At 36.1% G+C, this 27,811-nt stretch overlaps 1 protein-coding gene across 6 annotated transcripts in view; it reads right to left on the reverse strand.

The window, feature by feature from the left end:
* Window positions 1–9,583: 9,583 nt before the first annotated feature.
* LOC134361758 (tyrosine-protein kinase Yes) overlaps window positions 9,584–27,811 on the reverse strand; it is a 77,322-nt gene continuing 59,094 nt past the window's right edge. For 4 of the 6 annotated variants that reach the window (XM_063076737.1, XM_063076735.1, XM_063076739.1 and 1 more), the window contains 6 exons: window positions 27,221–27,376; window positions 26,873–27,052; window positions 19,342–19,418; window positions 17,764–17,917; window positions 16,285–16,416; window positions 11,249–12,340 (listed from right to left, as the gene is read on the reverse strand). In XM_063076737.1, coding sequence (XP_062932807.1) covers window positions 12,132–12,340; window positions 16,285–16,416; window positions 17,764–17,917; window positions 19,342–19,418; window positions 26,873–27,052; window positions 27,221–27,376 — 908 coding nt within the window. In that variant the 3' untranslated portion in view covers window positions 11,249–12,131. Of the gene's footprint in view, window positions 12,341–16,284; window positions 16,417–17,763; window positions 17,918–19,341; window positions 19,419–26,872; window positions 27,053–27,220; window positions 27,377–27,811 lie in introns of all 6 variants that reach the window. The other 2 variants (XR_010021474.1, XM_063076738.1) reach the window with 2 other exon arrangements.

Raw genomic sequence — 27,811 nt, forward strand, 5'->3', positions numbered from 1 at the left:
AGTCCGCGGGTAGAAACTCCTGAGCAGCCAGGAGAGCAGTGGGCTAGAAAATCCTAGGTCTCTTCAAGTGCCCTGAGACTGACTGCTTGCCGTCTGATAAACTGAGAGGCAGGTCACCATTTATTACACCCCTGGTGCAGTGCATTAAATCGATTCTCTTATCCGCCTAACCCTGCAAGGTAGGTAGGTCATTTTAATTTTACCGGGGGAAAAATGGGGATCCAGAGATTAAGTGACGTGCCCAAGACCACGTAGCTAGTTAATTGGCTGCAAAGCCTACTTTCTGTCCTCTGGATTGCAGGGCATCTTATTTTGGAAGTTTAAGATCCCTCTGAGAACGTGGTGCTGAGAACAAGGTGAAAGCTATGTACACTCTCTTCTCCCCACCCCACCAAAAAAAAAAAAGTTTGCACACAAACATTTTCATACCATTTTAGAGGCTCGCTTTACAGCGGTGGGCTGTACAGTTCCTACCTCTAGGGAATGCTTTGAAGACTGAATGAAATGTTTGGAAAGTACTGCTATAGGTATTATTCTATTAATATGTGTTCCTGTGACAGGGATGACAGGGATATCTCTAGGAACACCCAGGTCACCTCTGCTGCTCAGGGATGCATATGACCCTCATTAGATGCATTCCTTCGGCTTAAGGCTAAGAAGGTCAACTCACATGCCTACACAGCCTGGGTGGTAACAGGGAGCAAAGGGTGAGTGAGGCAAGAGGCAGCTATGAATGTCTCTTGTTTTTTAAAGGGGGAGCCAGGGGCTGGCCGGTTAGTTCAGATGGCTAGAGTGGTGCTTGTACCTGCCAACTGCAAAAAAAAAAAAAAAAAAAAAAAAAATGGGGATCCAGATATTCACTCCAGCTGATTGTGGTCGTATGGAAATTACAGCCCAGACTGCTGTATCTTCTCATTTTCTAGAAGTCTGAAATACAGATGTTAATATGAAATATCCTGATTTCTAAACATTAGCATCTAACTTGAGTTCTTTCTCCCAAAACTCTGTGCAGGCTGAACAAACAGTTCTGTGGCCCCATTTCTTGGTGGTCACTTGCTTGCCCTGACTGGATTTTGTCTCCCAATATAATATATGCCCTTGGAGAACTAACCCTTTAAGTGTCATTGGCCATATTTGCCTCAAGATCTAGAAGTTTATTTCTGAGATCAAGTTTGCACTGCTCATGGATGGGAAGAGCCTAAAGGTCCTCTTGGAATCAATAAATTTGGGTAGCATGGTATAGAGTATAGATATATTATTTAACCAAACCTAGCAACCCTGTGAGGTAAGCAGAGATTATCTACTCCATTTTATAGTTAAAGAAAGATCCAGAAGGGTGAATTGAATTAGTTGTAAATGTGTATTGGAAACTCTTAGGCAAACACTAAAAAAGCAGAAAAAAAGGTTTAATTGACGTGTTAAGAAAGGAAAGAAAACAGAATCACATAAAATCTTCAAAACCACAAAGGGTAGAACAAAAGAGTAGAAGACAAAAATAGGAACAAAGAATAGGGAAACAAAAAGAAAACAGTAACAAATATGATAGATATTAATCCATCAGTAATCATTTTGAATGTCAATAGTCTAAATGCCCTAATTAAAAGACAAAGTGTCAGAGTATATCAAAAAACAAGACTCAACATTATGTTGTCTACAAGAAACCCACTATAAATATATGAGGGTTCTTCAAAAAGTTATTGAAAAAGTAGAATTAGCAGATAATACTAATCTTTCCATGAACTTTTTCAAGCACCCTCATAAAGACACATATAGTTTAAAAGTAAACGGATGGTGCTATGGTCTGGATGTGCCCCTCCAAATTCTTATATTGAAACTTATTTGCCAGTGTGATAGTATTAAGATAGTAGGATTAGGAAAAGATTAAGTAATGAGGGTAGAGCCCTCATGAATGGGATTAGGGACCTCATAAAAGGGTTGGAGGGAACAGCCTTCATCCTCATGGGAGGACACAGTGTTCAAGGTGCCATCTTGGAAGCAAAGACTGGGGCCCTCACCAGACACTGAACCTATTAGGGCCTTAATTTTGGACTTCCCAGCCACCAGAACTGTGAGGAGATAAATTTCTCTTCTTTATAAATTAACTAGTCTGTGGCATTTTGTTATAGCAGCACAAATGGACTGAGACAGATGGACAAAGATACAGCATGCTAACACTAAGAAAGCAGGAGTAGTTACATTAAAGTCAGACAGAGCAGACTTCAAAACAAGGAAAGTTATTAGGGATAAAGGGGGCATTACATAATAATAAAGGGTTCAGTTCTCCAAGAAACCTAAGGATCTTTAACGTGTATGTACCTAACAACAGAGCACCAAAATATGTGATGCAAAAACTGATAGATGTATAAGGAGAAATAGATGAACCCACCGTTATAGTTGGAGACGTCAGCACCCCTCTATCAGAAATGGACAGATTCAGTAGGCAGAAAATCAGTAAGTATGTAACTGAACTCAGTATCACCATTAATAAACTGAATATAATCAGCACCTATAGACTGTTTCATCCAACAAATGAAGAATACACATTCTTCTCAAGCTCACATGAATCATTCGCCAAGACAGGCCACATTTTGGGCCATAAAACACACCTTAACAAATTTGAAAGAGAAATAATACAAGGTCTGTTCTCAGATCACAATGGGTTTAAACTAGAAATCACTAACAGAAAGATAACTGGGAAATCCAAAAATACATGGAGATTAAACAACACCTTTCTAAATAACACATGGGTCAAAGAAGAAATCTCAAGAGAAATTTTAAAATATTTTGAACTAAATGAAAACACAACTTGCCAAAATTTGTGGAAGGCAAAAATAAAACAAAACACAGGGGAAGGCCAGACAGTTTAGATCATTTGTTCAGATCCCTCTACTGGCCAGCTACCAAAAAAAAAAAAAAAAAAAAAAAAAGATTTGCAGTGAAAGCAGTGCTTAGAAAGAAATTTATAGCATTGAATGCATGTATTAGAAAAGGAAAGCTCTAAAACCAACCATCTAAGCTTCAACCTTAGGAAACTAGAAAAAGAAAACTAAATTAAATCCAAAGTAAGCAGAAGAAAATAATAAAAATTAGAGCAGAAATCTATGAAATTGAAAGCAGGAAATGAATAAAGAAAATCAGTGAAAAAGAAAGCCAGTTCTTTGAAAAGATCAATAAAATGGATAAGCCTCTAATCAGGCTAACTAAAAAAAAAAAAGAGAGAACACAAATTACTAATATCAGAAGTGAAAGAGGGGAACATCACTACAGATCCCATGGACTTGAAGAGGATTGTAAAGGAATACTATGAACAACTTTATGCTTACAAATTTGATAATCTGGAAGAAATAGACCAATTCCTTGAAAGACACAATCTGCCAAAATTTACACAAGAAGGAACAGACCATCTGAACAGGTCTACATCTGTTAAAGAAATTGAATCAATAATTCATAACCTTCTGAAACAAAAAGCACCAGGCCCAGGTGATTTTATTGGTGAATTCTACCAAACATTTAAGGAAGAAATTATACCAATGCTCTATAATCTCTTTCAGAAGATAGCAACAGAGGGAATACTTCCTAACTCATTCTACAAGGCCAGTATCACCCTAATACCAAAAACAGACAAAGACATTACAAGGAAAGAAAACTACAGACCATTATCTCTTATAAACATATATGCAGAAATCCTCAACAAACTATTAACAAATAGAATCAAACGATGTATGAAAATTATTATACACCACAACCAAGTGGGATTTATCCCAGGTATGCAAGGCTGGTTCAACACTGGAAATGAATTAGTGTAATTCATCACCTCAACAGGCTAAAGAAGGGAAATCACATGATCATATCAATAGATGGAAAAAAAGCATTTGACAAAATCCAACAGCCGTTCATGATTTTAAAACAAAAACCAAAATACTCTCAGTAAACTAGGAATAGAGGGGGAACTTTCACAACTTAATAAAGAATATCTACAAAAAACCTACAGCTAACATCATACTTAATGGTGAGAAACTAGAAACTTTCCACCAAGAACAGGAGCAAGGCAAGGATGTCCCCTCTTACCACTGTCTTTTTGTTTGTTTGTTTGTTTCTGTTTTGGCAGCTGGCTGGTTCAGGGTTCAAACCCTGGACCTTGGTGTTATCAGCACCATGCTCTAACCAACTGAGCTAAATGGGAAGCCCACCACTGCTTTTCAACATCACACCAGAAGTACCAACTAATGCAATAAGGAAAGGGAAAAAAAGGTATACATAATGGAAAGAAATAAAACTGTCTCTGTTCACTGATAACATGATTGTGTAAAATATCTGAAAGAATCAAGAAAAAAATGCTTGGAAGTAAGAAGTGATTATAGCAAGTTTGCTGGATACAAGGTTTATATGCAAAAATCAATCATTTTCCTATATACTATCAATGAGCAAGTGCAATTTGAAATTAAAAACAGAACACTATTTACATAACACCTCAAAAAAAAAAATACAGAATATGTTCACTTCCCTAAAAATCCTCTGTATATTTTCATCGGCAGATGTCTGCTAAGGTCTTTGGCCCATTTTTTAATGTCTTTGGTTGTCTTCTTATTGTTGAATTTTAAGAATTCTTTGTATATTTGAATAACAGTCCTTTATCAGATACGTCTTTTGCAAATATTTTCTCCCAGTCTGTGGCTTGCCTTTTCATTCTCTTTACAGTACCTTTAGCAGAGCAGAGATTTATACACATTTGTACAAACCCATAGAATGCACAATACCAAGAGTAAACCCTGATGTAAACCATGGAAAACCCTGTAAACCAGCTTTTTGAAAGAAGTTCGCATTACCCTGATACTAAAACAAAGATATCACAAGAAAACTGCATACCAGTATCCCTCATGAACTTAGACACAAAAATCATTTTAAAAATCAGCAAAGTACCAGCAGGACATACGTACTAGGACAATACATCCTGACTGAACGGGATTTATCCCAGGAATGCAAGGTTGGTTTAACATTTCAAAATCAATCAATGCAATTCTCTTAGTAATACACTAACAAAACCCTATATGACCATTTTAATAAAGGGAGAAAGCATTTGACAAAATTCAACATTGATTCATGAGTAAAAAACAAAACAAAACAAAAAAACTCTTAGCAAAGTAGAAATAGGAAGGAATATCCTCAACCCGATAAAGGGCATCTACAGAAAACTTGGAGCTACCAGCTGACTTCATGGTGAAAGATTAAAGCTTTCCCCCGAAGATTAGGAACCAGAAAAGATGTCTGCTTTCACTTCTATTCAACATAGTACCGCAGGTCCTAGCTAGTATAATACCACAAGGAAAGAAATAAAAGGCAGATTGAAAAGGAAGAAGTAAACTTCTTAGATGACATGATTGATGGTCTTTGTAGAAAACCATCTTTGAGGAATTTACATAAAAAGTTACTGGAACTAATATTGAGTTTAGCTAGTTTAATTTAGTCAATTTAAAAACAATCATGTTTGATATGCTAGCAATAAAAAATTGGAAATTGAAATTAGAAAACACCACCTCTTAAAGTTGTATAAAAATATGAAATTTTAGGACAAGTTTAACAAAAAATATGCAAGATCTGTACACTGAAAACTATAAAACATTGCTAAGAAAAATTAAAGAAGGCCTAAATAAATGGAGAGAATTTTTATATTCTTGGATTGAAAGAGTGCATATTGTTAAAATATCATTTCTTCCCAAATTGAACTATGGATTCAATGCAATCTAATCTGAATCCCACACAGGAGTTTTTGAAGACATTGACAAATTGATTCTAAAATTTATATGGAAATTTGAATAGCCAAAACAATCTTGAAAAAGAACAAAGCTGCAGAACTTAAACTACCTGATTTCAAGACTTACTATAAAGCTACACTAATCATGTCAATGTGATACTGGCATAAAGAGAGACATGTAGATCAATGAAACAAGAGAGTCCCAAAATAGACCCACACATAGTAGTTGGTTGATTTAAAACAGGTGTCAAGGAAATTCAATGGGTAAAAAATAGACTTTTCAACAAATGCTGCTGGAACAACTGGACCCTCATATGAACAAATAAATTGAAACAACCCTGGACTCTTCCCTTATATCACACACAAAAATTATTTCAAAATGGAATACATACCTACATGTAAGAGCTAAAATTATAAAACTTCTAGAGAAAGCATTAGAGAAAATCTTTGTGAACTTGGATAAGGCTAATTTCCTTAGGACACAAAAAGCATGAATCGTAAAAGGAAAAAAAAAATTATAAATGACCTCAAAATTAGATTTTTTTCTCCTCGACTGAAACCATTAAGGAAATGAAAAAGCAAGCTGCAGGATGGGAGAAAAATATTTGCAAAACATATATGATAAAGGACTTGTATTCAGAATACTCAAAGTTATAACTCAGTAAGATTGACTCAATGCAAAAAAATGGGCAAAATATTTTAATAGACACCCCACCAAAGAAGATATATAAATTTGAAATAAGCTTATGAAAAGATCTTAACATTACTAGTCATTAGGAAAATACGCACTAAAACCACAATGATGCTGTTGGGGGAGGCAGGGGGACGGAAGAATTAAAAAACCCACAATGACATACTACTAATATCCACCAGAATGCTACAATTAAAATGACTGGTAATACCAAATACGGCAAGGATTTTAAGCAACTGGAACTCCCATACAATGCTGGTGTGAGTATAAAATGGTACAGCTTCTTCGGAAACAAGTTGGCAGTTTCTTAGAAACCTAAACATCCACATACCATACAACTCAGTAAACTTACTCCTAGGTATTTATCCAAGAGAATTTAAAGGCTTTGTTTACACTGAAAAACTTGTACTTGAATGTTCATAGCAGCTTTATCCGTGATCGCCCTAAACTAGAAACAACCTAAACATCCATCAACTGGTAAGTGGACAAAACCAAACTGTAGTACGTCCATACAATAAATAGAATATTACTAAGTGATAAAAAGATGAATCTCAAAGGCACTATGATAAATGAAAAGCACCAGACATAGTGACATATTATTGTGTGGTTCCATATATGTGAAAGCCTAGAAATGTAAACTGTAGTGACAGAAAGCACTCAGTGGTTGCCAGAGGACAGGGTGAACAGAGGAGATTGACTGTAAAGGGACGTGATGGAACTTTATGGGATGGAAATGTTCTGTATCATGATTGTGGCAACGGTTTCATGACTGTATCCACTTGTCAAAACTCATCTAATTGTACATTTAAAATGGTGAATTTTATCATGTAATTTATACCTCAATAAAACAAAGAAACAATGTGCTTTGGGGCTCCCTTCTCTTTTAAGTGTGTTGATTCTAACTTTGAACTCTCTCTGGGATTGCACTTAGAACTGCAGAATTTTCTCTTGTATTTCCCTTGGCTCGGTTTCTGCTGGTTTCAGGAGTTTCTTGAAATTTCTGCTGAACTAATAATGCCACCTTTTTCTGATTTTCTAACTATGGTAAGAATTACAAAAACAAACCACCAAACCAACAACCCAGACCTTTGGGCATTTCAAGGGATTTAGGACAGGAGACAAAAGCATGTAGTCAGTTTGCCGACTAGTTCCACAGTATATTCTCTCAATGTTTTTAAGAGGCCAAGGCTTTCCTTGAAAATAGAGCAATTATGAGTAATAGGAGTTTGATAACCTTTAGGGGACACACCACTTAAAATAATTCAGTTGTTGGAATCACTTTCAATTCTTTTGGCCAACTGCAAAGTTTTGCTTTTTATTTCTCTCATCCCTATTAGCACTTAAGCTAGAGGCAATTTTTAACTTTGGATTCTCAAAGTCCTCCAGCTTGCTCAAGTTAACTTGACCTTTAAGATCTAAGTGAAGCTGGATTGAACCCCTATCCCATGTATGTTTGAAATCCATTGTCTCTCCAAGTCCCCCCCCTGGAAATATTTGGGGGACTTATTTTTCTTCAATTCACTGGATTCATTTTCTGTATTTGCTAAATTACTTCCTCACTGCATTTAAACTAAGGTGTGAAATCTGCCCCTATCCTTTTTTTTTTTTATACCAAGTCATCATTCCTTCTGGCCATTACCCCAAACCCTTTACTTCCCTAAACACCACTAACCCATGGCTGTGTACAGCTGATCTGAAGGGAAAGTTGGGGTAACCAAGAAGGGCCCAGCAAGCATCTTAGAGTTGAAAATTAGACATCTGTTTCTTAAAGATCTGGGGGCCATTCACACATTATCTATTTAACTTAGCTTCTATTGTTTTACTAGGTATCTGGGTGCCTCATTTTTAAAATTCCATTTCCTCTTCTTAGCACCCCATCTCTCATTCCTATTTATTTTTTATTCAATTAATGAATTGAATAATTCATTCTTGAATTGGGGTGTTAACATCTAATTATTCTGTTTAACGGAGTCTTACCACATATAGTTCACCAATTTTTGAAAAATGGAAATTTAATTGCAAACCTCTTATGATTCTAGTTTTGGAGTTTCAAATAGCCTCAAGATTTGGTATGATTATCTCCACAACTAATCAAGCTTTGTGGTAATTTTACATTTAATACAATATTTGTATATGTTGCTATGGTACTGAAAATGTTCCTGTTTTGTATAAACTGTTTCCTATTTTCTACTCATACAGCTGTTGGTATTAGGACAAGGATCAGTCAGGATCCCAACTGGAAATAGATGACATGCTCAAATTAAAAGATATGCTTTAATTAAAAGATAAATGCTCAAATTAAAAGATAAATCAAGGATATTTACAAAGGGGTTGGCAGGATAGGGGAACCACCAGGTATAATCCAGTAGCAGCAAAACCGTCACCATGCAGAAAAGATACAGAATGAGAGCTGCTACCAGTCCCCAAAAGGAGAGATGTATGGGGGAGGTCCTATTGAGAGGAACCTCTGATTGGCTGAAGGATACAGCCAGCCCAAACTCACAGGGAGGGAGTCAGGGGAATAAATACCTTGACCTCTCCTTCCGGTTTCCTCTGATCTGCTAGATAGAGCTCCTCACTGGCTTGACACAATGCAAATCCGGAGAGCAACTGAACTCCCTGATAAGCACAGCTCAGTCTTTCTGCAGGAGCAGGGCAGAGTCTGGATGTGGAGGGCAAACAGATGGTATTGGGCACAAGCTGCTTACTTTAATCAGAATAATTTTCTCTATTAACTGTTTTCAGTTAATTAATGAGGACTCTGGTTGCTGGTGACAAAAACTCAAGTTGAAGTAGTTTAAACTAAAAAAGGAGACACTGGAGTAAGGGCAGGGAGGAGCTGATTTTAGGGAAATAATGCTACTGGGGCACATGCTGTTTCTCATCTCTGCACATTGCTTCTTTTATAACAAAATGGGGACCTGGTCTCCAGCAGCACTGACATGACATCCTTAGAACAGTGTAATCAGACACAAGACGAGACTCTTCCAACTCCAAACAGAAAGTGTGGAGAAGAACTTTACTATGAGATCTAAATGAAGATTTACATAAATGGGATGGAAGAATAAGTTCAGAATATACCAAATTTTTAAAAATTAATGAGAAAATATAAATAACTAAAAAGATAAATAGGTGCATTCAATGAGAATTTTTATTTCAATTATCCACAAAACAATATTATAATACTTTATAAAAATATTAAGTTTTAGGCTACCATTATTAAAAAAGTGTTTGTGCCAGGAGGCTGTTTTGCCAACTTCCTTTTTTGGTAAGGGTTAAGTTCCATATTAAGACACTGAAGATGAAAAGCTGTTGAAAAAAAATCTTCAAATGTACAAAGTTGTCTTTTTTTTTTTTTCTGGCAATTTAAAAATACAGACAATTTTAAATGAATACACAATGAGTTAGTGTTTTATCCTTACTGTACAATGGTTATTATAAGGAACTACTTCATTCACTTAAAACCTAATGAATACCATCTATTTTTCCGTGCTTAATGTTCTGATCAGAATTAGTACATAAACATACTTTTGTTACCCTTTTTAAAATGCTCACAAAAATTACAATATCATAGTTCACATAAAGCCCTTTTAAAATCTCATGTCACAGGTTGTAGACATTAAGGGTAAATAATAACAGCACTCTTCTTAGGAAAGACCCTCGTGGTAGAGAGGGATTCAATACTAAGCAGGTTACGTAAACAGAAGAAACAACCACGTTTTTTAGTACCAGAACTGTTGCCAACTTGGGTGAAGTTCATTCATCACATTTTAAAATGGTTTGAATTTGAACATATATCATGGCACAGAATTTTAAATTTAATGATTAAATCAGGTAATAATCGTTAAAAATTACATCTTAAACATATGGGAACCTAACATAATGCTTGACTTAAAGTGTGACTATAAAATAGAGTATTTTAAAATATAAATACCAGATGTTTATTTTATTTATCAGAGTCAGTTCTTCCTTTGCTAGACACATAAACCAGTAATGCTGCTATTCGAATTCATATTTTGGAATTTCTTTCTGAGTTAAGTCATAAAAATCTGTCTTTTTTTGTGTTTCACTTCCGCATTTCAAATGGGCAAAAACTGTTCCCCTTTTTACTACTACTGTTATTATTCAGAATGTTTTCCCACCTCAAATTAACTATATTCTAAAAGAGAAAAATAATGACCATTAAGTATATTTAAAAAGTGAATGTAGATCCAAACATGGATTTGAAAACTGGAATTCTAAAAATATTTTTCATAAAAGCTATATCACTGGAATTAGTGTGAAGCCTTAACTTCACTATTTTGAGGATGTAACACTCATTTAGTGTGTATGCTAGTTTTACAGTCATACCTCATATCTCTTGACGTCTCAGAAAACAGCTAAGTGAGGAGCTTTGAGTGCCAGCAAAGCCATTTTGTCACTCCATGACATCTACATTAAACATTACATTCCATCCCTCTACCTGTAAAACTTTCACATTCTTTTCTCATGTTTCTTTTAAATACATTTTCCTCTCTTAGTCTATATTCAATACAAGCAAAAGTGCATTCAAGTCCCTGATTCAGTGACATTTTCTATTTGTGGCACCCATCACCATAAGAACATATTAGCAACATCTCACAGTACCAAGTCCTATTTTTTAAAAAAGGACTGTTTAAATGAGTGGTCTTACATTTCATGCTATCTAAAAATTAAAACACTTCCCCTCGGATTGGATGGTACAATTTCCATTATATATTGCCTTTAAAAAAAATTAAGGGCCAGCCCCGTGGCTCACTCGGGAGATTGCGGCGCTGGGAGCACCGAGGACGCGGGTTCGGATCCTATATAGGGATGGCTGGTTCGCGTGCTGGCTGAGCGTGGTGCAGACCACACCTGGCCGAGGATGTGATCCCCTTACCAGTCAAAAAAAGAAAAAAAAAAAAAATTAATGCACCTTATGAAAGATCAACTCAGTTTCTAGTTACCTTCATTATTCTAAACTGAACTACTCAGAAAATGACTGAAGTGAAAAATTTCTTATTCTATTTTCCAGTTCCACGAATGAGTATCAACATAGTTCAATCTACTTTCAAATTCTACTACTGTGGTCTAACATTTAATCAAGTTTTAGATGACGTTTATATTCCTTTTTTGGTTCTGAAAAACCTGACCCTTTTCCATGCAAAAGGAGGCATATATTAAGATTGCATATTGGCTGATTAACTTAGAAAAAAACTTTTGAGAATAATAAATGCAAAAGATATTTAAAAACTGGAATGAAATTATTTGGTCCCATTAAGATCCTTAATTTTAGATTTCATTATGGTATAACTTTTACTCTCCCAAGTTTTGTCTATAACAATAAATAATTTTCTCTTAACTATTTTCAGCTGGGGGAAGAAAAGCAAGGAAATGATTTATAAACAATAGCCTTGTTACTCTTCATTACCATGCTATCATCAGTATCTTAGCTCTACTTTCTTTGGAGCATGAGTAAATAAGTTGGAAAATCATCATTGGTACTTTACAGTTTAACACTTGGAAAAAAAAAAAGTGGTTTTGTGCAACTATATCTGGAATTCCAGTTTACCATTAAATACACGCGGAGTGAAGATGTTCTTCTTTTGATTCCTGTATGTAAGTGAGGAACTCTACAAAGTTCTTTACATTTTGGCAGATTTGTGCATATAAAACAGGCTACTTGGATTATAAATTTTCCCCTGGCTGGTACTGTGGCTCTGTAGCAGTGAAGTAGTCTTCCAAGAAAGACTGAATATATTCAAATGTTGGTCTTTCATCGGGATCCTTCTTCCAACACAGATTCATCAATTCATGGAGGGATTCTGGACAGCCCTGAGGGCAGGGCATCCTGTATCCTCGTTCTACCTGTTCCAGCACTTCACGGTTTACCATACCTGATACACAAGATTCAAACATTACAAAACAGGGAGGAGAAGGGGAGGTTAGTGAGAAATTGGTAAAGGGCCACAAAATATGACTACATTGTGTAATGCTGAATATACTAATTATCCTGATTTGAGCATTACATACCGCACACAGGTATTGATATTCAATGCTGTATCCCACAGATATGTGCAATCAATTATGTTTCAATAAAACAAAATTTAAAAAAATTGAAAAACAGGAAAAAAAAAAAAAAATAGCTATGGTCCTCGTATAGGCCAGCCACCAAAACAAAGACCAAAAATAGTCCTAACCACCACTATCAAAACAAAAACAACCCCCTAGCCACTAACTGATTCAAGGTATAAGTTTATTTGGTGAAATGATTCTTTCAACAAAGAAACAAAATAAATTTGAAATATCAGAGTACATCAAGAAGAGCTTAGAAAATGCTAATCTACGTTTCAACACAGAATTAGAACATAGAACATAGATTTTTAATTTCACCTAAAATCTTACATTTGACACTAATACCTTCAAAAGCTAACCCCATTTGATTAACGAGAATTCAGGGTGCCACTTTGACACATTCTGATATTAACATTTGGTCATTTAACAATGAGGAATGGTAGCAAGATAATGTCTGGAAGAACATTCAAATAGGGATCCAGAAGAAAGAGTCCTGGTTTTGCCAAATATACTAACTACACAACTTTATACCAAGCCAATTCCCTGACCAGGTTCCTTATCTACTATTACCTGCTTGATTTTCTTCAAGCTGTTACACACAGCTCCTCTCCTGAATCCCTCTGTAACTTCCCCCACCCACATTCCCTCAGCAGCAGCTCACCCTGTGTTACCACAGGCCAGCAGAAAGGATCTTTTTCCAATTTTTCTTCCAGACACTGTTTCAGCAAGCTGGCGATCACAACACTCTTGCTGTCTTCCACATCACCTTCCCTATCTGCAAGTCATGCCACCCCTCACGTCCCCTGCAATCTTGAACTGATCATCAGCAATGAGGTTTTTCATAGACTATGATTTCCTTAGGCCAATGGAGGGCGTTAAATCATTAATTCTATCTGTAGTTGTAATATTTCTAAGGAATAAGTATTCCTCAAAATACATTTTTTTGGTTTTTGGGTTTTTTTTTTTTTCTATTAAAGGAAACTGAATGACTTTGGGGACAAATACTTGAAAGTTTTCTGAGCTTTTCATCTGAGCAGGCAGTATCATCTCTAGAAGTGAAATCCAATAGTCTTTACCAACCACAGAAATATAACCAGAAGTTGTAAAGGAGAAGCAGAAAGAAGCAAGGGAATGAACATTCAACGATGGTTTACTATAATAGGAAAACTTTTCTTCCAGTCTTATGCCTTTGTTCTTTTATGCTATGCTTCTTTACTATTATAATTAACTATTAAAATTAATCAACATAAATAAGCCTTAACCTGCAAAAATAACTTCTAATTACCAATAAACTCCTTCATTCAAAACCAGACCCTTCAGAATTTTCTGATAATCAGAAACTATCTAATTATTTTATGCCACCAGCTACGAAAGTAAAATGCAGCAGAGATGGCCTCTAAGAGAAACTCTATCTTCAGGAAAAGAATCATTTCCTGTAAGAGAACTTCTGAGCTTCCAAGTGAGACATGACTCCCTGCGCCCAGTGGGAAGCCAGATCTCTATTCCCCGCTCCTTGGTAAAAAAGGAGACAGATTCTAAGATCGTCAATACTTAAAATCAAATGGTAATCATTTACCAATCTGACAATAAATTTAAACATTCATACCTATTTGCAATTGCCAAAGTTTGTTACTGTCCCAAAATAAGACTAGTGAACAGAAGCTATTGCTCTAAAATGGACAGCATGTTGTGAGAAGAGCCTGCAGTGGACAGGTTTGTGCCACATGTGTAAACTTCTTTCAGAATCCTCTTCAAATCACCAAAGAAAGACAGTGATGCTTATGTAGTATATCTTTTATCTTCTTTAAAGACTGGGAATCTACACCTTGTTTATATTCTGATTCTCATCTGAACATTGAACTAGAATATCCCAATCATATCAATTTTTGTTTTATATATTTTGAAGTTAGTTGCATACTCATTTTGGATTTTTATGTTTCTCTGTCGAATTGACTCTTTTACCTTTATAAAATGTCCCCTTTTGTCTGCAGTAATATTTCTTGCCTTAAAGTCTACTGCTACGTATAGGCTTTCTTCTGGTTAGCATTTGAATACTGTATCTTTTTCCGTCCTTTTAATTCCAGTCAGTGTCTCTGTGGCAGAACTGGTTAGCATGTTTGGCTGTTAACCAAAAGGTTGGTGGTTCAAACCTACCAGGGCCATGCCCTTCACTTTAATTCCAATCATGTTGTATATCTTATATTTAAGTATGCCTCTTATAAACAGCATTTATGTATTGTGTACATAAAATCCAGTCTTATCCCTTTGTTTTTAATTGGAATGTTTAGTGCACTTACATGTAATACAATTATGAATACAGTTGGTTTTAATTCTACTATCCTTAATTAATGTTCATCCCACCCACAGATTGTCCCCAACTTACGATCGTTTGGCTTATGTTTTCCAACTTTATTATGGATTTATCAGGGTATTAAATGGATTTCGACTTATGGTATTTTCTACTTATGATGGATTTATTGGGAATGTAGTTCCATTATAAGTAAGGAGCTTCTGTATTCCTTTCCCCTCTCTTGCTTTTTATTTTAAGTAAGCATTTTTCATTATTCCATTTTTTTCTCTCCTCTATTAGCTTTTTATTTTACCTTCTATTATTATTTCAGTGTTAATCCCTAAGATTACAACATGCTTCTTTAATTTACTACAATCTTAGAAATAAGCACTTTTACACTTTTGCTCCTTTATCCCTCTGTCCTTTGTGTTATTACTGTCATAAAATTTACTTTATATACATTATAAATTCGATAAGTGGTTTTTTGTTTCTGGTAGCTGGCCAGCATTTTTTCATTGCTGGTGTTTTAGGTCAGCTGTTTTCCCGCAAGCACTTTAAAGACAGAATTTCACTCTTTTCTGGCTTCCATATCCTGAGGAAGAGCTAGCTGTCTGTTTAACTGCTGTTCCTATGTAGACAATACACCACCTCCTGTTAGCCTCTCCCAGTGAGTGTAAGTATCAGCAATTAACAGCAACAAGGGAAAGTGGGTGATAATACACAGTGGCATTAGATGTACGTTTGGAGGTATTAGGGAGGAGGGATATGTTAGATAACATGCAAAAACCAGAAGATTATCAGAATAGTTTTTCCTGAAGATTGGCTTTCACTAGCCTCAACTATTGGGATACTTTAGTAGAAGAGTTTGAGAAGTAACAGACTAAAAGAATATTCACTTGTAGCTGAATTTCAAGTGAGCTGAAAAGCCTCCAGAAGCTATATGTCTTTTTTTGAGAAGGAAACTTTTTTATTTTTCATCTTAATGACAGATAAACTTCTTAAAGTATGGTTTATAAATATGCTTTGCTAAGAAAAATAAAACACGGAAAAGATCTTCTCAAAATACAGTAGTCTACTGAGGAAAAACAAGGCAAATACTTATACATATTTACGAAAATAAACTGGTCACATTATTAGAAAAGAAGAATTACTTGTGGGGGGAAAAGACGACGCAGGATAATTAAGATACATGTGTTATCTGAGAGAACAGTACAGATAAAAGGCCCTTGTGGAATATGTCCTAAGGGAGAAAGCAGAGGTGAATGCAGGGCGTGCCTCCTGTGCTTGCCCTATGTCACCGATTGTGGCTCTCATTGGCTGCTGTCCATACAATGTCACAGCAAAGAGAAGGATGGGGGGAGGGAGGGCTAGGGAGAGAAGAAAAAAGGCCTTTTCCCGTCTTACATTTCTGCTCCTAATAAACTCCTGTTAAAGTCGCTAATGGGATAACCAAGAGCTAATGAAATGCAAGCTTACCTGGATAAGGCACTCTGCCCTTTGTTACCAGTTCTGTCTGTAGAATCCCAAATGACCATACATCAGATTTTATTGTGAATCGACCATACAGTGCAGCCTCAGGAGCTGTCCATTTGATTGGAAATTTTGCACCTAAAACAATATTGACAATCTTGCTTAAGTTAATTGTATAAAAAAACTATTAGTGTAAATATAGCATGAGCAAGGCTAATCTCTTGTTAATATACCTCTTGTATGTGTCTCAGTGTCAAATTCTTCAAAGGTACAAGATACATGAGAAAAATTCTTTAATTTTAGAAATTTATATTAAAATAAATCCCATTTCTACCTGGTATTCAATAACATTTAAAAAACAACAACAAAAAAACCCCCCAAAAAACGGTGGTAGGGACAGACCACCACCCAAGAAAAGAGAGGTAGTGGGTCTAGTAAGCGAAAAATATGGATTGTAGGATCTGTAACTTTTAAGAAACAGTCTGGCATCTAACAACTGTAGATAACTATTGGCTCATGAGGGCATATTCTGTTGGGTTCTAATGTCTACTGGTTTTTGAGCATAATCTCTTTTCTATTTTATGATATCTTGTTAGAAAATTTTATTCTATTATCAGTTTTAAAAGTCTATGTTAATTTACTCAAATATTTAAGATTATAGGTGTCTTACATGTGTGAAGTTATTCACATATGTGTATATAGGGCTGTAAAATATAGTTCTTTAGATATTTAAACAAATGGAAGATCAATTTTCACTGGTGCAATCACAAAAGGTTTCATTTAAAAAGTGACAGCTAAGTTAAGCCTTAAAGAATAGTTAGGATTTTTATACATAAAGATTACACAAGAACAGGAAGATATTCCAGCTGGAGGTAACGGCACAAAGGTATGGAGGCTGAAAAGGAAGCTCTGTGTCTAAAGCAGGGTTTCTGAATCTTGGCACTGCTGACATTTTGGGCCTGATAATTCTTTGTTGTAGGGTGTCTGCTCGTACATTGTAGGATGTTTAGTGGTATGCCTGGCCTTTACCCACTAGATGCCAGTAGAAGTCCCTGAGTTGTAACAACCATAAATGCCTCTACACAATGTCAGATGTCCCCTGGGGGAAGGGTGGGAAAATATTGCCCCTGACTGAGAACCTCTGGTCTAAGGCCATAGTTCAGTGGTTCATGAAGTTTATTACGAAAGGAATTAAAAAACGCTTATTTGTTGCCATGCCAACAAAAAGGGTAAAGAGGATATTACTTGCTATATTTATAATGTAAAGAACACCTAGTCAAGTTCATCCTTAGAAGAAATAACTATCAGATAGCCATAGTGGTACTTAGTGTATATAATTTTACAAATAAAATCAATGTTTCTATGACTTTTCTGAGGTGACCTAGAAGTATTCTTATTCTATAAAACCCTGTATGTTCAAAGGAGTGTTAAGTAAGAAAAAACACAGAACATTAGGTTATAAGCATTTATGTAAAAGTAATATACCTTGTCTTGCCGTGTATTCATTGTCTTCAATTAATCTTGCTAAACCAAAATCTGCTATTTTGCACACAAGATTTTCTCCTACAAGAATATTAGCAGCTCGAAGATCTCGGTGAATATAGTTCATTCTTTCAATATATGCCATACCATCAGCAATCTTGGAAAGAAAAAAAAAGGCAAAACATGATACAAAGGAAAGCAGGGAGAAAATTTTGGTTAATATTAAATCAGATCACTGAAAGATCATATATCTCACAAGGAGATGATAGTAACAGGGCACAGTCTAACACATAACTGGAAAAATTAAAAACATTATAATAAAAAAGCAGGCTAAATTTAGATTTCGAAAATCTGACGCCTACTTTGAAAGCCAAGACTTTCAACCCCCGAGTATATCCAGTCACCATTAGCAGCATAATGTCCTAATGTCTTCTTGTGTCAGTGGTTAGGAAAAGGGATAAATCACAGAGTTAATTAGTGCCTCTGGACACAAGCCCATCAAGATCCATGTTAGGCACAACCTAAGATGTCCTGGTGTAAAACCTCACTACAAAGTAGAGGTTGGCAAACTACAGCTTGCAGGCCAAATGTGGCATGCAGCCTGTTTTTGTATGACCTCAGAACGACAAATAGTTTTCCCATTTTTAAAGGACTGTAGAAGGAAGAGGAAGCGGAGATACGACAGAGATTGTATGTGGTCCACAAAGCCTGAAACATTTACCCGGCTTATTTTTTTACGAAAAAGATTTGCTGACCCCTCTATCATAGAATGTCTAAGAGCCTTGAACTCGGGAGCATGAACCAGGTCTGGCATATGCGTGTCTCATAGGTATAGTTTCTTGGTATAAAGTTTCTCCAAAGCACCAGATTCTGTGGACATTTGGATTCTGGCTGAGAGGTAAGAGCTCCAGAACTAGCATGTGAACTGAAGCCAATAAAAGGCCCCTTGAATACCTACCACATAGCTGAGTGGAAACTTTTAACGGTTTTCACTTTATAGCTAAAACACAAATTCAGAAGAGTAAAAAAGTCCCATTTATAACTATATTGCCATCTTGTTTTGGATTATCTTAAATAAAAAATTCACCATACACTTTAGATGCCTAATCTTTTCTTTGGAATAGCACTCATCCGTTTAAATTTTCTTAAAATATATCGATTGAAATGTAAATAGATATAGACTTTATATTTGTGGAAGCACACATTTTCTAAAAGGCCATATGATTCAAGACAGCACTGGACTGGGAGTTAAATAACTGATTCTACTATTGATTCTGCTACCAACAAGTGATGTGAGTTTTAGATACCTCTGGTCTTCAGACACTATGTTATCTATAACATTAGGAACTCACAATGGTCTATCCTCTGATGTTACTTCCTGTTCTAAAATTCTATTTTTTCACTATATAAACTACAATATTCCACTAAAATTATTTTACATTTTAAGTGTATACTTTCAATTCAAATGGATAAATACACACACACACACACACACACACACACACACACACACACACACACACACACACACACACACACACACACACACACACACACACACACACACACACACGAAAATACCTGTGCAGCCATATCTACGAGTTGTGGAAGCTTTAAGTACTTTCCATCTCCTTCCTTAAGGAAATCTAATAAGCTCCCTGTAAGACAAAGTAAAATATTCATGGAAAATAAGCAAATCTTACATTAGGATTGAAACAAATACTCCTTTCCACCCCCAAACAAATCACCAAAGCACAACACAAAACTTCTTAGCTTTTCATTCGTTAATATTTTTTGTACTTTTGGAATTTCTGAATAATTATTTTAAACATTCTAGAAGAGGTCTCCACACAGAAATTTTGAAAACTCCTCCTGATAACATTTGAAAAAAGGGGAAATGCAATTACCTCGCTTGATCAGAGGCACTCTTTCCTTGCTTTCATCAAGATACTTACTGATTTTTAAGTCAATCTGAATCAAGAATTCAGACAACTAGGAATATCTTATGGTAGTTAAAAATAAATACACATGGCTAAATGAGTTGCTGTGGAAGTGCTGGTCTGACCAACTTCTGTTAATTTTAACAGAAGGTACCATGGAACAGCAAAGTTCTATCAATAAAAATAAAGAGAAAGGCTAGAAAAGTCTGGTTGCTGCATCTCTGTTACTGGATAAAAGCTTACCATGTACTTGAATTTAATCAAGAATATCAGACAAACCTAAATTAAGGCATATTTTATAAAACATAAAACTGGACCATTCTCTTCAAAAACGACAATGTTATGAAAGATAAAAAAAGGCTGAGGAATGGTTCCAGATTAAAGGAAAATGACAACTAAATGCAACACATGACCACGGATTAGACACTGAATCAGTGAAGGGTAGTTGGTGGACTGGTCAAGTGATAGGAAAACCAAATCCAAAGTGAATGAAATAACATGAACAAGTAACAGAAACCAGGGGCAACAAGGTCTATCAGTCCAGAATAGTGGCTTTATGTTGGAGAACAAGAGGCAATGAGTTTGGGATGCATTACAGATGGCCAGCTGCGAAGTAACTGAATACCAAAATGGGGAATTACAATCTTAAAACTAGAAAGGCCTTCCGTTATCTTGTATTCTAAATCTTCCACCTCTGGAAATTATCCTAACCCAGTGATATGATGACACGGAATTCTACCATGTTCCCCCAATTAAATAATTATTGAAATCAATACACAGAGATAAATAGACCTTACCTCCATTATATTTCTTATACTACCAATATCTTGATTTAAAGTTCCCCTTGGAGAAATGGCAGAAGGACGTGGGACCACAGGAGCCAAGGACAGACCCTGCCACTGCCACAGACACTGCTGCCTGGTGTGATCCGCCACATTCACAGCCACTGCCAATGCAAGGGGGCTTGCCACCACAGTAGCCACCATAGCCACTGTGCAGGTGGCCTACAACCCACTGGACTGCAGTGACACAGAGAGTCACCAGCAGAGCCCAGGGAAAGAGATAAGCAAGCGCTGACCCAAGACCCAGTGGTCCAACCCAGAGGAGGAACTATGCTGCCACACACAGTAGCACACCTAATGGTGAGAAGTATGTGCACAGCCTATGCAACTGCCTTGACTGGGGAGACACACACAGACCCCCATCCCAAAGAGTGTGGAAACCCAGGATACCCAAATACAGTAAGGGAGAAAATTCCCAATCACCACCAACCCATCCCCCAACTGGGGGAAGCAAGGGCCCAGGAAGAGCCTCTGCCTGTAGGAAAAAGGAAAGAGAAAACCCGCCCAGGGTCACCCATTCAAACTGAGGAGCTCCAATATATCCCAGTGCACCCATCAGGGTTATGTGATGCCATCCAGGGTTCCAGTAAACCTGCCCAGGGTCACCCACTCCAGCCAAAGAGTGACAGGGCACCCAGGTGCTTCTCCAAAAAACTTGAGAGCTTGCCTATGTCCTTGATGAACCAACACAGTGTCACTTACCTCAGCAAGAAACCACTAGGCACTCACGCACAACTCTAACACTGAATACAGCCAAAGCACCCACACAGAGACTATACTACTCCATCTACCTGGGACCAATACTAAAACACCTTGCTTAATGGTCAAAATTTAAAAACATATATACAGGAGGAAGTCTCTCTCCTCACAGCCAAGAGTAATAGAAGCAACTGCTCTACGGGATGACCTGACATCAACATAGAGATAAAAGAAATATGAAAAAAATGAGAAAATATGATACCACCAAAGGAATACAATAATTCAAAAGTACCAGACCCCATACAGAAAGAAACCCTTGAAATGACTAAAAAGGAATTCTAAGCAACAATCTGAAGGAAACTCAATGAGATACAAGAAGACTAAGATGACACAATGAAATGAGAAAAACTATCCAAGACATGAGGAGGAAATTTACAAAGAGATTAATGCCTTAAAAAAGAATGTAGCAGAACCTCCTTGAACTAAAGGATTCAATCAACGGAAGAAAAAAAATTTGAGAGCTTACGCAGCAGATTAGAGCAGGCAGAAGAAAGAACTTCTATTCTTGAAGACAGACTTTTTGAAATAACTCAGGCAGACAAAAAGAAGAAAGAATCCAAAAAGTGAAGAAAATCTAGAGAGCTAGCAGTAACCATAAATGCACAAACATCCAAATCATGGGTGTTCTGGAAGGGGAGGAGAAAGGAAAAGGCATTGAAAAACTACTGAATTAAACAATAGCAGGAAATGTCCCAGGTGTAAAGAGAGACATGGACCTTTAGATTCAGGAGGCTCAAAACTCACCAAACAGACTCAACTCAAAAACATCCTCTTGGAGACACATGATAGTCAAACTGGCAAAACTCAAAGACGCAAAAAATCTTAAAAACAGCAAGAAAAAAGTGAAAAGTCACTTATCAGAGAGCCCCCATTGGACTAACAGCAGATTTCTCAACAGAAAGTCTACAGGCCAGAAAAGAATTAGATGATATATTCAAAATACTGCATGAAAAAACCTGCCAGCCAAGAATACTATACTCAGCAATACTATCCTTCAGAAATGAGGGAGAAACAGTGTATCTCCCAGACAAACAAAAACTGTGGGAGTTCACGACCACACAACCAGCCGTACAAGAAATCCTCAAGGGAGTCCTGCATATGGAGTCCAAAAAATGATAATCACTACCTTGAATATATAAGACAGAACAAAATGCACTGGGAGAACAAAAATGCAAACAAGAAAGAGAAAGAAACTATATCCACCACATCAAATCAACCAATAAACACCAAGGACAAACAATAAAAGGGAAAGAAAGGAACAAAATATATTTAAAACATCCAAACAAAAATAGATAAAATGCCAGGAGTATGACAATAACTTTAAATAACAACCCGAAATGTGAATGAATTAATTCTCCACTCAAAAGACATAGACTGGCTGTGTGGATTAAGAAGCTAGACCCAAATATATGCTGTCTACAAGAAACTCACCTCATCTGTAAAGACACACACAGACTAATAATGAAGGGACAGAAAAAGGAACACCATGCAAATGGGAATAAAAAACGAGCACGAGTAGCTATTCTTCTATCAGATAAAACAGACTTTAAATCAAACACCATAAAAAGAGGCAAAGAAGGACACTGTATAATGATAAAGGGATCTATCCAGAAAGAAGACACAATTATCAATATATATGCACCCAACACCAGAGCACCCACATATATAAAGCAAACACTATCAGACCTAAAGAAAGAGACAGACCTCATACAATAATAGTTGGGGACCTGAACCCCCCCCCTCTCCATTGCACAGATCATCTAGGCAACAAACCAACAGAGAAACACAGGATTGAAACTACACTTTAGATCAATTAGACCTGGTAGATAACTACAGAACATTTCATCCAACAACTACTGAATATACATTCTTCTCATCACTACATGGAACATTCCCCAGGACAGACCACGTGTTAGGTCACTGATCAAGTCTCAACAAATTTTTAAAAATTGAAATCTTTTCTAGTATCTTTTCAGACCACAATGGATTAAAACTAGAAATAACAAGCAAAACTCTGGAAACTATACAAATACATGGAAATTAAACAACATGCTCCTCCAATGACTGATGGGTTCAAGAAGAAATTAAACAGAAAATCAAAAAATTTCTTGAAACTAATCAAAATAAAGACACATCATACCAAAACGTATGGGATACTGCAAAAGCCATACTAAGAGGGAAACTTATTGCAATAAATGCTTACATCAAAGAACAGAATGATTTCAAATAAACAACCTAACACTACACCTCAAAGAACTAAAAAAGAATAATTCAATATTAAAATTAGTAGATGGAAAGAAATTATTAAGATAAAACAGAACTAAATGAAATAGAGAACCAAAAAACGATACAAAAGATCAATGAAACAAAAAGTTGGTCTTTTGAGAAGATAAATAATATTGACAAGCCATCATCAAGGGTAAATTTTTTATTATTTTTTATTTTATTTTATTTTATTTTTTTAAAGATGACCGGTAAGGGGATCTTAACCCTTGACTTGGTGTTGTCAACACCACACTCAGCCAGTGAGCGAACCGGCCATCCGTATATGGGATCCGAACCCGGGGCCTTGGTGCTATCAGCACCGCACTCTCCCGAGTGAGCCACAGGCCGGCCCAAGGGTAAATTTTTTAAAAAGAGCCATATAACAAAAAGGAGAAATGGGAAAGGAGACATTACAACTGATACAACAGAAATACAAAGAATCATTAGAGACTATTACAAACAAATTTGCAAACCTGAAGAAAATGGATAAATTTCTGGACACACATAAACGACCAAGACTGAACCAAGAAGAAATACAAGATCTGAAGAGACCAACAGCCACCAATGAAACTGAATAAGTACTCAGCTGTCTCCCAACAAAGACAAACTCAGGACCGGATGGCTTTACTGTTGAATTCTACCACACCTTTAAAGAGAAATTAATACCAGTTATCTTCAAATTATTCCAAAAAATTGAAACAAAGGCGATTCTCCCAAACTCATTCTATGAGACCAGCATCACCATGATACAGAAACCAGACAGAGACAAAACAAAAAAAAGAAAACTACAGGCCAATATCTCTTATGAATATAGATGCAAAAATCCTCAACAAAATATTAGTGAATAAAATTCAGCAACACATCCAAAAAATTATAAACCAGGATCAAGTGGGACTCATCCCAGGGAGGCAAGGATGATTCAACATTTACACGGACGCAAGTCAATAAATGTGATATACACATCAACAGTATGGATGCTCCTCAAACAACAACAGATAGAACCAACATACAATCCAGCAATCCCACTTCTGGGTACATACCCAAAGAAACAGAAATTATCATGTTGAAGGGATACCTGCACTCCCATGTTCATCGCAGCTCTATTTACAATAGCGAAGAGTTGGAACCAATGTAAATGTCCACCAACAGACTGGATAAAGACTATATACACAATGGGACACTATTCTGCCATAACAAAGAATGAAATTCTGCCATTCATAGCAATATGGACAACCTTAGAGAAACTTAGGTTAAGAGAAACAAGCCAGGCACAGAAAGAGAAATACTGCAGTTCCTCACTCATAAGCAGGAGCTAAAGAAATAAACAAATAAATAAAGAGACATAAAAGAATCACAATAACTCATTGGATTTTCAAAAGGATAAAAGAGAACTGAGGCCATCAGAGGTGGGAAAGGGGAGGGTGAAGGGAGGTTAGCAAGAAATTGGTATAGGGCCACAAAATAGGATTACATTGTATAATGTTGAATATTATTGTTGAAATTATTCTGATTTGAGCATCACATATTGCACACAAGTGTAGATATTCAACACCGTACCTCACAGACATGTACAATCAATTATCTTTCAATGAAATAAATAAATAAAAATAAAAAAAGTTCCTCCTTGTCTCTCTCTTCTAGTTCATCCAATGTATTCTTTGAAATGGCATATCTGGCAGTTGTTTGCAATAGAAATGCCATCAAAAGAGTGCCATGTGATTGAGGGCTTTAGGTTTGCTCTGGCTATCAATTAATAGGCTATGTCACTTCACTTTTGGTTTCAGGCCCTTTTGAGGGGAAAATTTTTCCTATAGCAAACAGGTTGTAGTTACCCCTGTCACCACTAGATGGAACTACATCATTGGACAACTAATCCAAAAGAGTTAAAAAAAAAAAAAAAAATGACCAAACTCAACATAGGTAAAATCAGGCCTGTTGGCATATTTTCTGACTTACTGGGTCCTGTTTTAAAGCATCATTAGCAAAGGGAAAGAGAGGAAAGAGCATCAACTTTCCCTTCTCTTCGTCCTGGCCATAACCAACCCTGTTACTGAAGATCCCACCCCTGTGGTCTGGGATTTGAAAGAATGGATAAATTTCAGTTGACAGTGGCAGAAAACAGCAGGTTCTTGGAATCCTGAGCAAGGGGATTATGTTTATATTAAAATGAGATGAAACTAATTTCCTTTACCTATTTCTTTGCTTTTGTACTAAAGATATCTTTTTGATATTATCATTTTAACTCAATTTGCAAATACTTTCTTATTTTTCACTTTCCAAGCTATTCCATTTCCTTTACTCAAGCCTACATTAAAAATAAATTTTCCCTTCTTAATTTTTGTTTTAAATTTTACACTGTCCTCTGGAACTATTCAGTAACTATTCTGTTAAACAAAGTATCAGATTTCTTCTTTTCAAATGTCTACATAAAAATCTGAAACTAAAAAACACTATACAATAAAAATCTACAGTTTACCCCTGAACAACAGGGGTGAGGTAGGTGGGGGGAGTTATGGGAGCCGACCCCCTGGAGCAATTGAAAATCTAAGTTTTCAATTCCACCACCTAAAGCATACTGTTGACCAGAAGCCTTACCGATAATGTGGACAGTCAATTAATACATATTTTGTATGTCATATGTACATCGTATACTGTATTCTTACAAGAAAGTAAGATAGAGAAAAGGAAACATTATTAAGAAGATAATAAGGAACAGAAAGAGTGAAAGATTACTTTTCACTGCGATAGCAATTTACTGGAGAGAGAACTGCTACTGTCGAGATGATTAGCGTCACAAAGCATTTTAAGTGGATACTCACAACACATGAGCCCAGGGCTACAGCAACAGGAGCCGACTACAGTAGTACCGTATCATGCAGTTAGAATTTAAAACTGCATCTTTACAATCGTTTACATTGCTCTCAACTGCAAATGGCAACATGTCTGGTCTGGGTTAGTGTGCGTAAGTTTTAATAAATTAATTAATCAATTGCAATTTTGTGGTAGTAAATGATAAAACAGACTAGTATCTACATACACTTTATGTATTCCCGACATATTTAACCTTTGCTTAATTTTTTCAGTACTTTTAGTCTACATGGTTTATCTGTCAGTGTTTGCAAATTGTTGCAAATCTCCAAAAAGTTTTCCAATATATTTATTTTAAAAACCTGCATATAAGTAGACTCACGCACTTCAAACCCATGTTATTCAAGGGCCAACTGTACATGGATAAAAATAAAAATAAAGACTTGTTTTAAAAATTCATCAACACAAATACCCTAAAAGGAACTAATATACACATACCTTTCGACATAAATTCAGTGACAATGTAAATGGGCTCTTCAGAAACAACAGCATATAGTGGAACAAGTTTATCATGTCTTAATTTTTTCATAATCTGAGCTTCTTGAAGAAAAGCTTCTGGCATCATTGTACCTGGTTTTAGTGTTTTGATTGCTACTTTTGTGGTTCCATTCCATGTTCCTAGAGAAACAATGCATTTTACTATTTCAATCTATATTTTAAGGGATTTCAGACCAAACTTCGATGAAGAGCAATTACCTTAAATATTTAAACATATTTAATCATAAACTGTGGCAATTTAATCTATGGCTAAACAATGACAAAAAAACAAAAGTTCAGGCTTCTTACCCATCCATACTTCACCAAAACATCCTTGTCCTAGTTTAACCTCTAGTCGCAAAGATTCACGAGGAATTTCCCAAGCATCTTTTGCTAGACCTTGAGTCTGCGGTTTCACAGTTGGACACACAGTTGTTAGCTTGTGGCATAAACCATCAGCATGTTCTAGACAAATAAATAAACTACACTGTGAAATGGATTACACAAAAATTAAGGTACATAAAGTGTGTCAACATTTTTAAAAGTTTAAATTGTAGAAAAACAAAAGCATAATGTCCTATCAGTTTTACTCTAAAAACAAACACAAAAAGGGAACTGTCTATACAAAGCAATACATAAGGTATATATAAGAAGGGAAACATTTTGTTAAATACAATTTTTTAAATAATATCAGCTACAGGATTTTTAAAACATTTTTATTAGCACAATCATTATCACAAGTCATACTTATTCTTTAGATCCTTCATTCAATCCCTCCTCCCTCTTCTCTCTTTTCCCTTCCCCTCTAATAACCATAGATTTGTTCTCTCCATCTCGGAAATTAACTGCTCCTCTGTTGATCTGTTGCCTAGATGATCTGTCCAGTGTTGAGACAGGTGT

This window comes from Cynocephalus volans, chromosome 13 (assembly GCF_027409185.1).
Source record: "Cynocephalus volans isolate mCynVol1 chromosome 13, mCynVol1.pri, whole genome shotgun sequence".
Classification (NCBI taxonomy): Eukaryota; Metazoa; Chordata; class Mammalia; order Dermoptera; family Cynocephalidae; genus Cynocephalus; species Cynocephalus volans.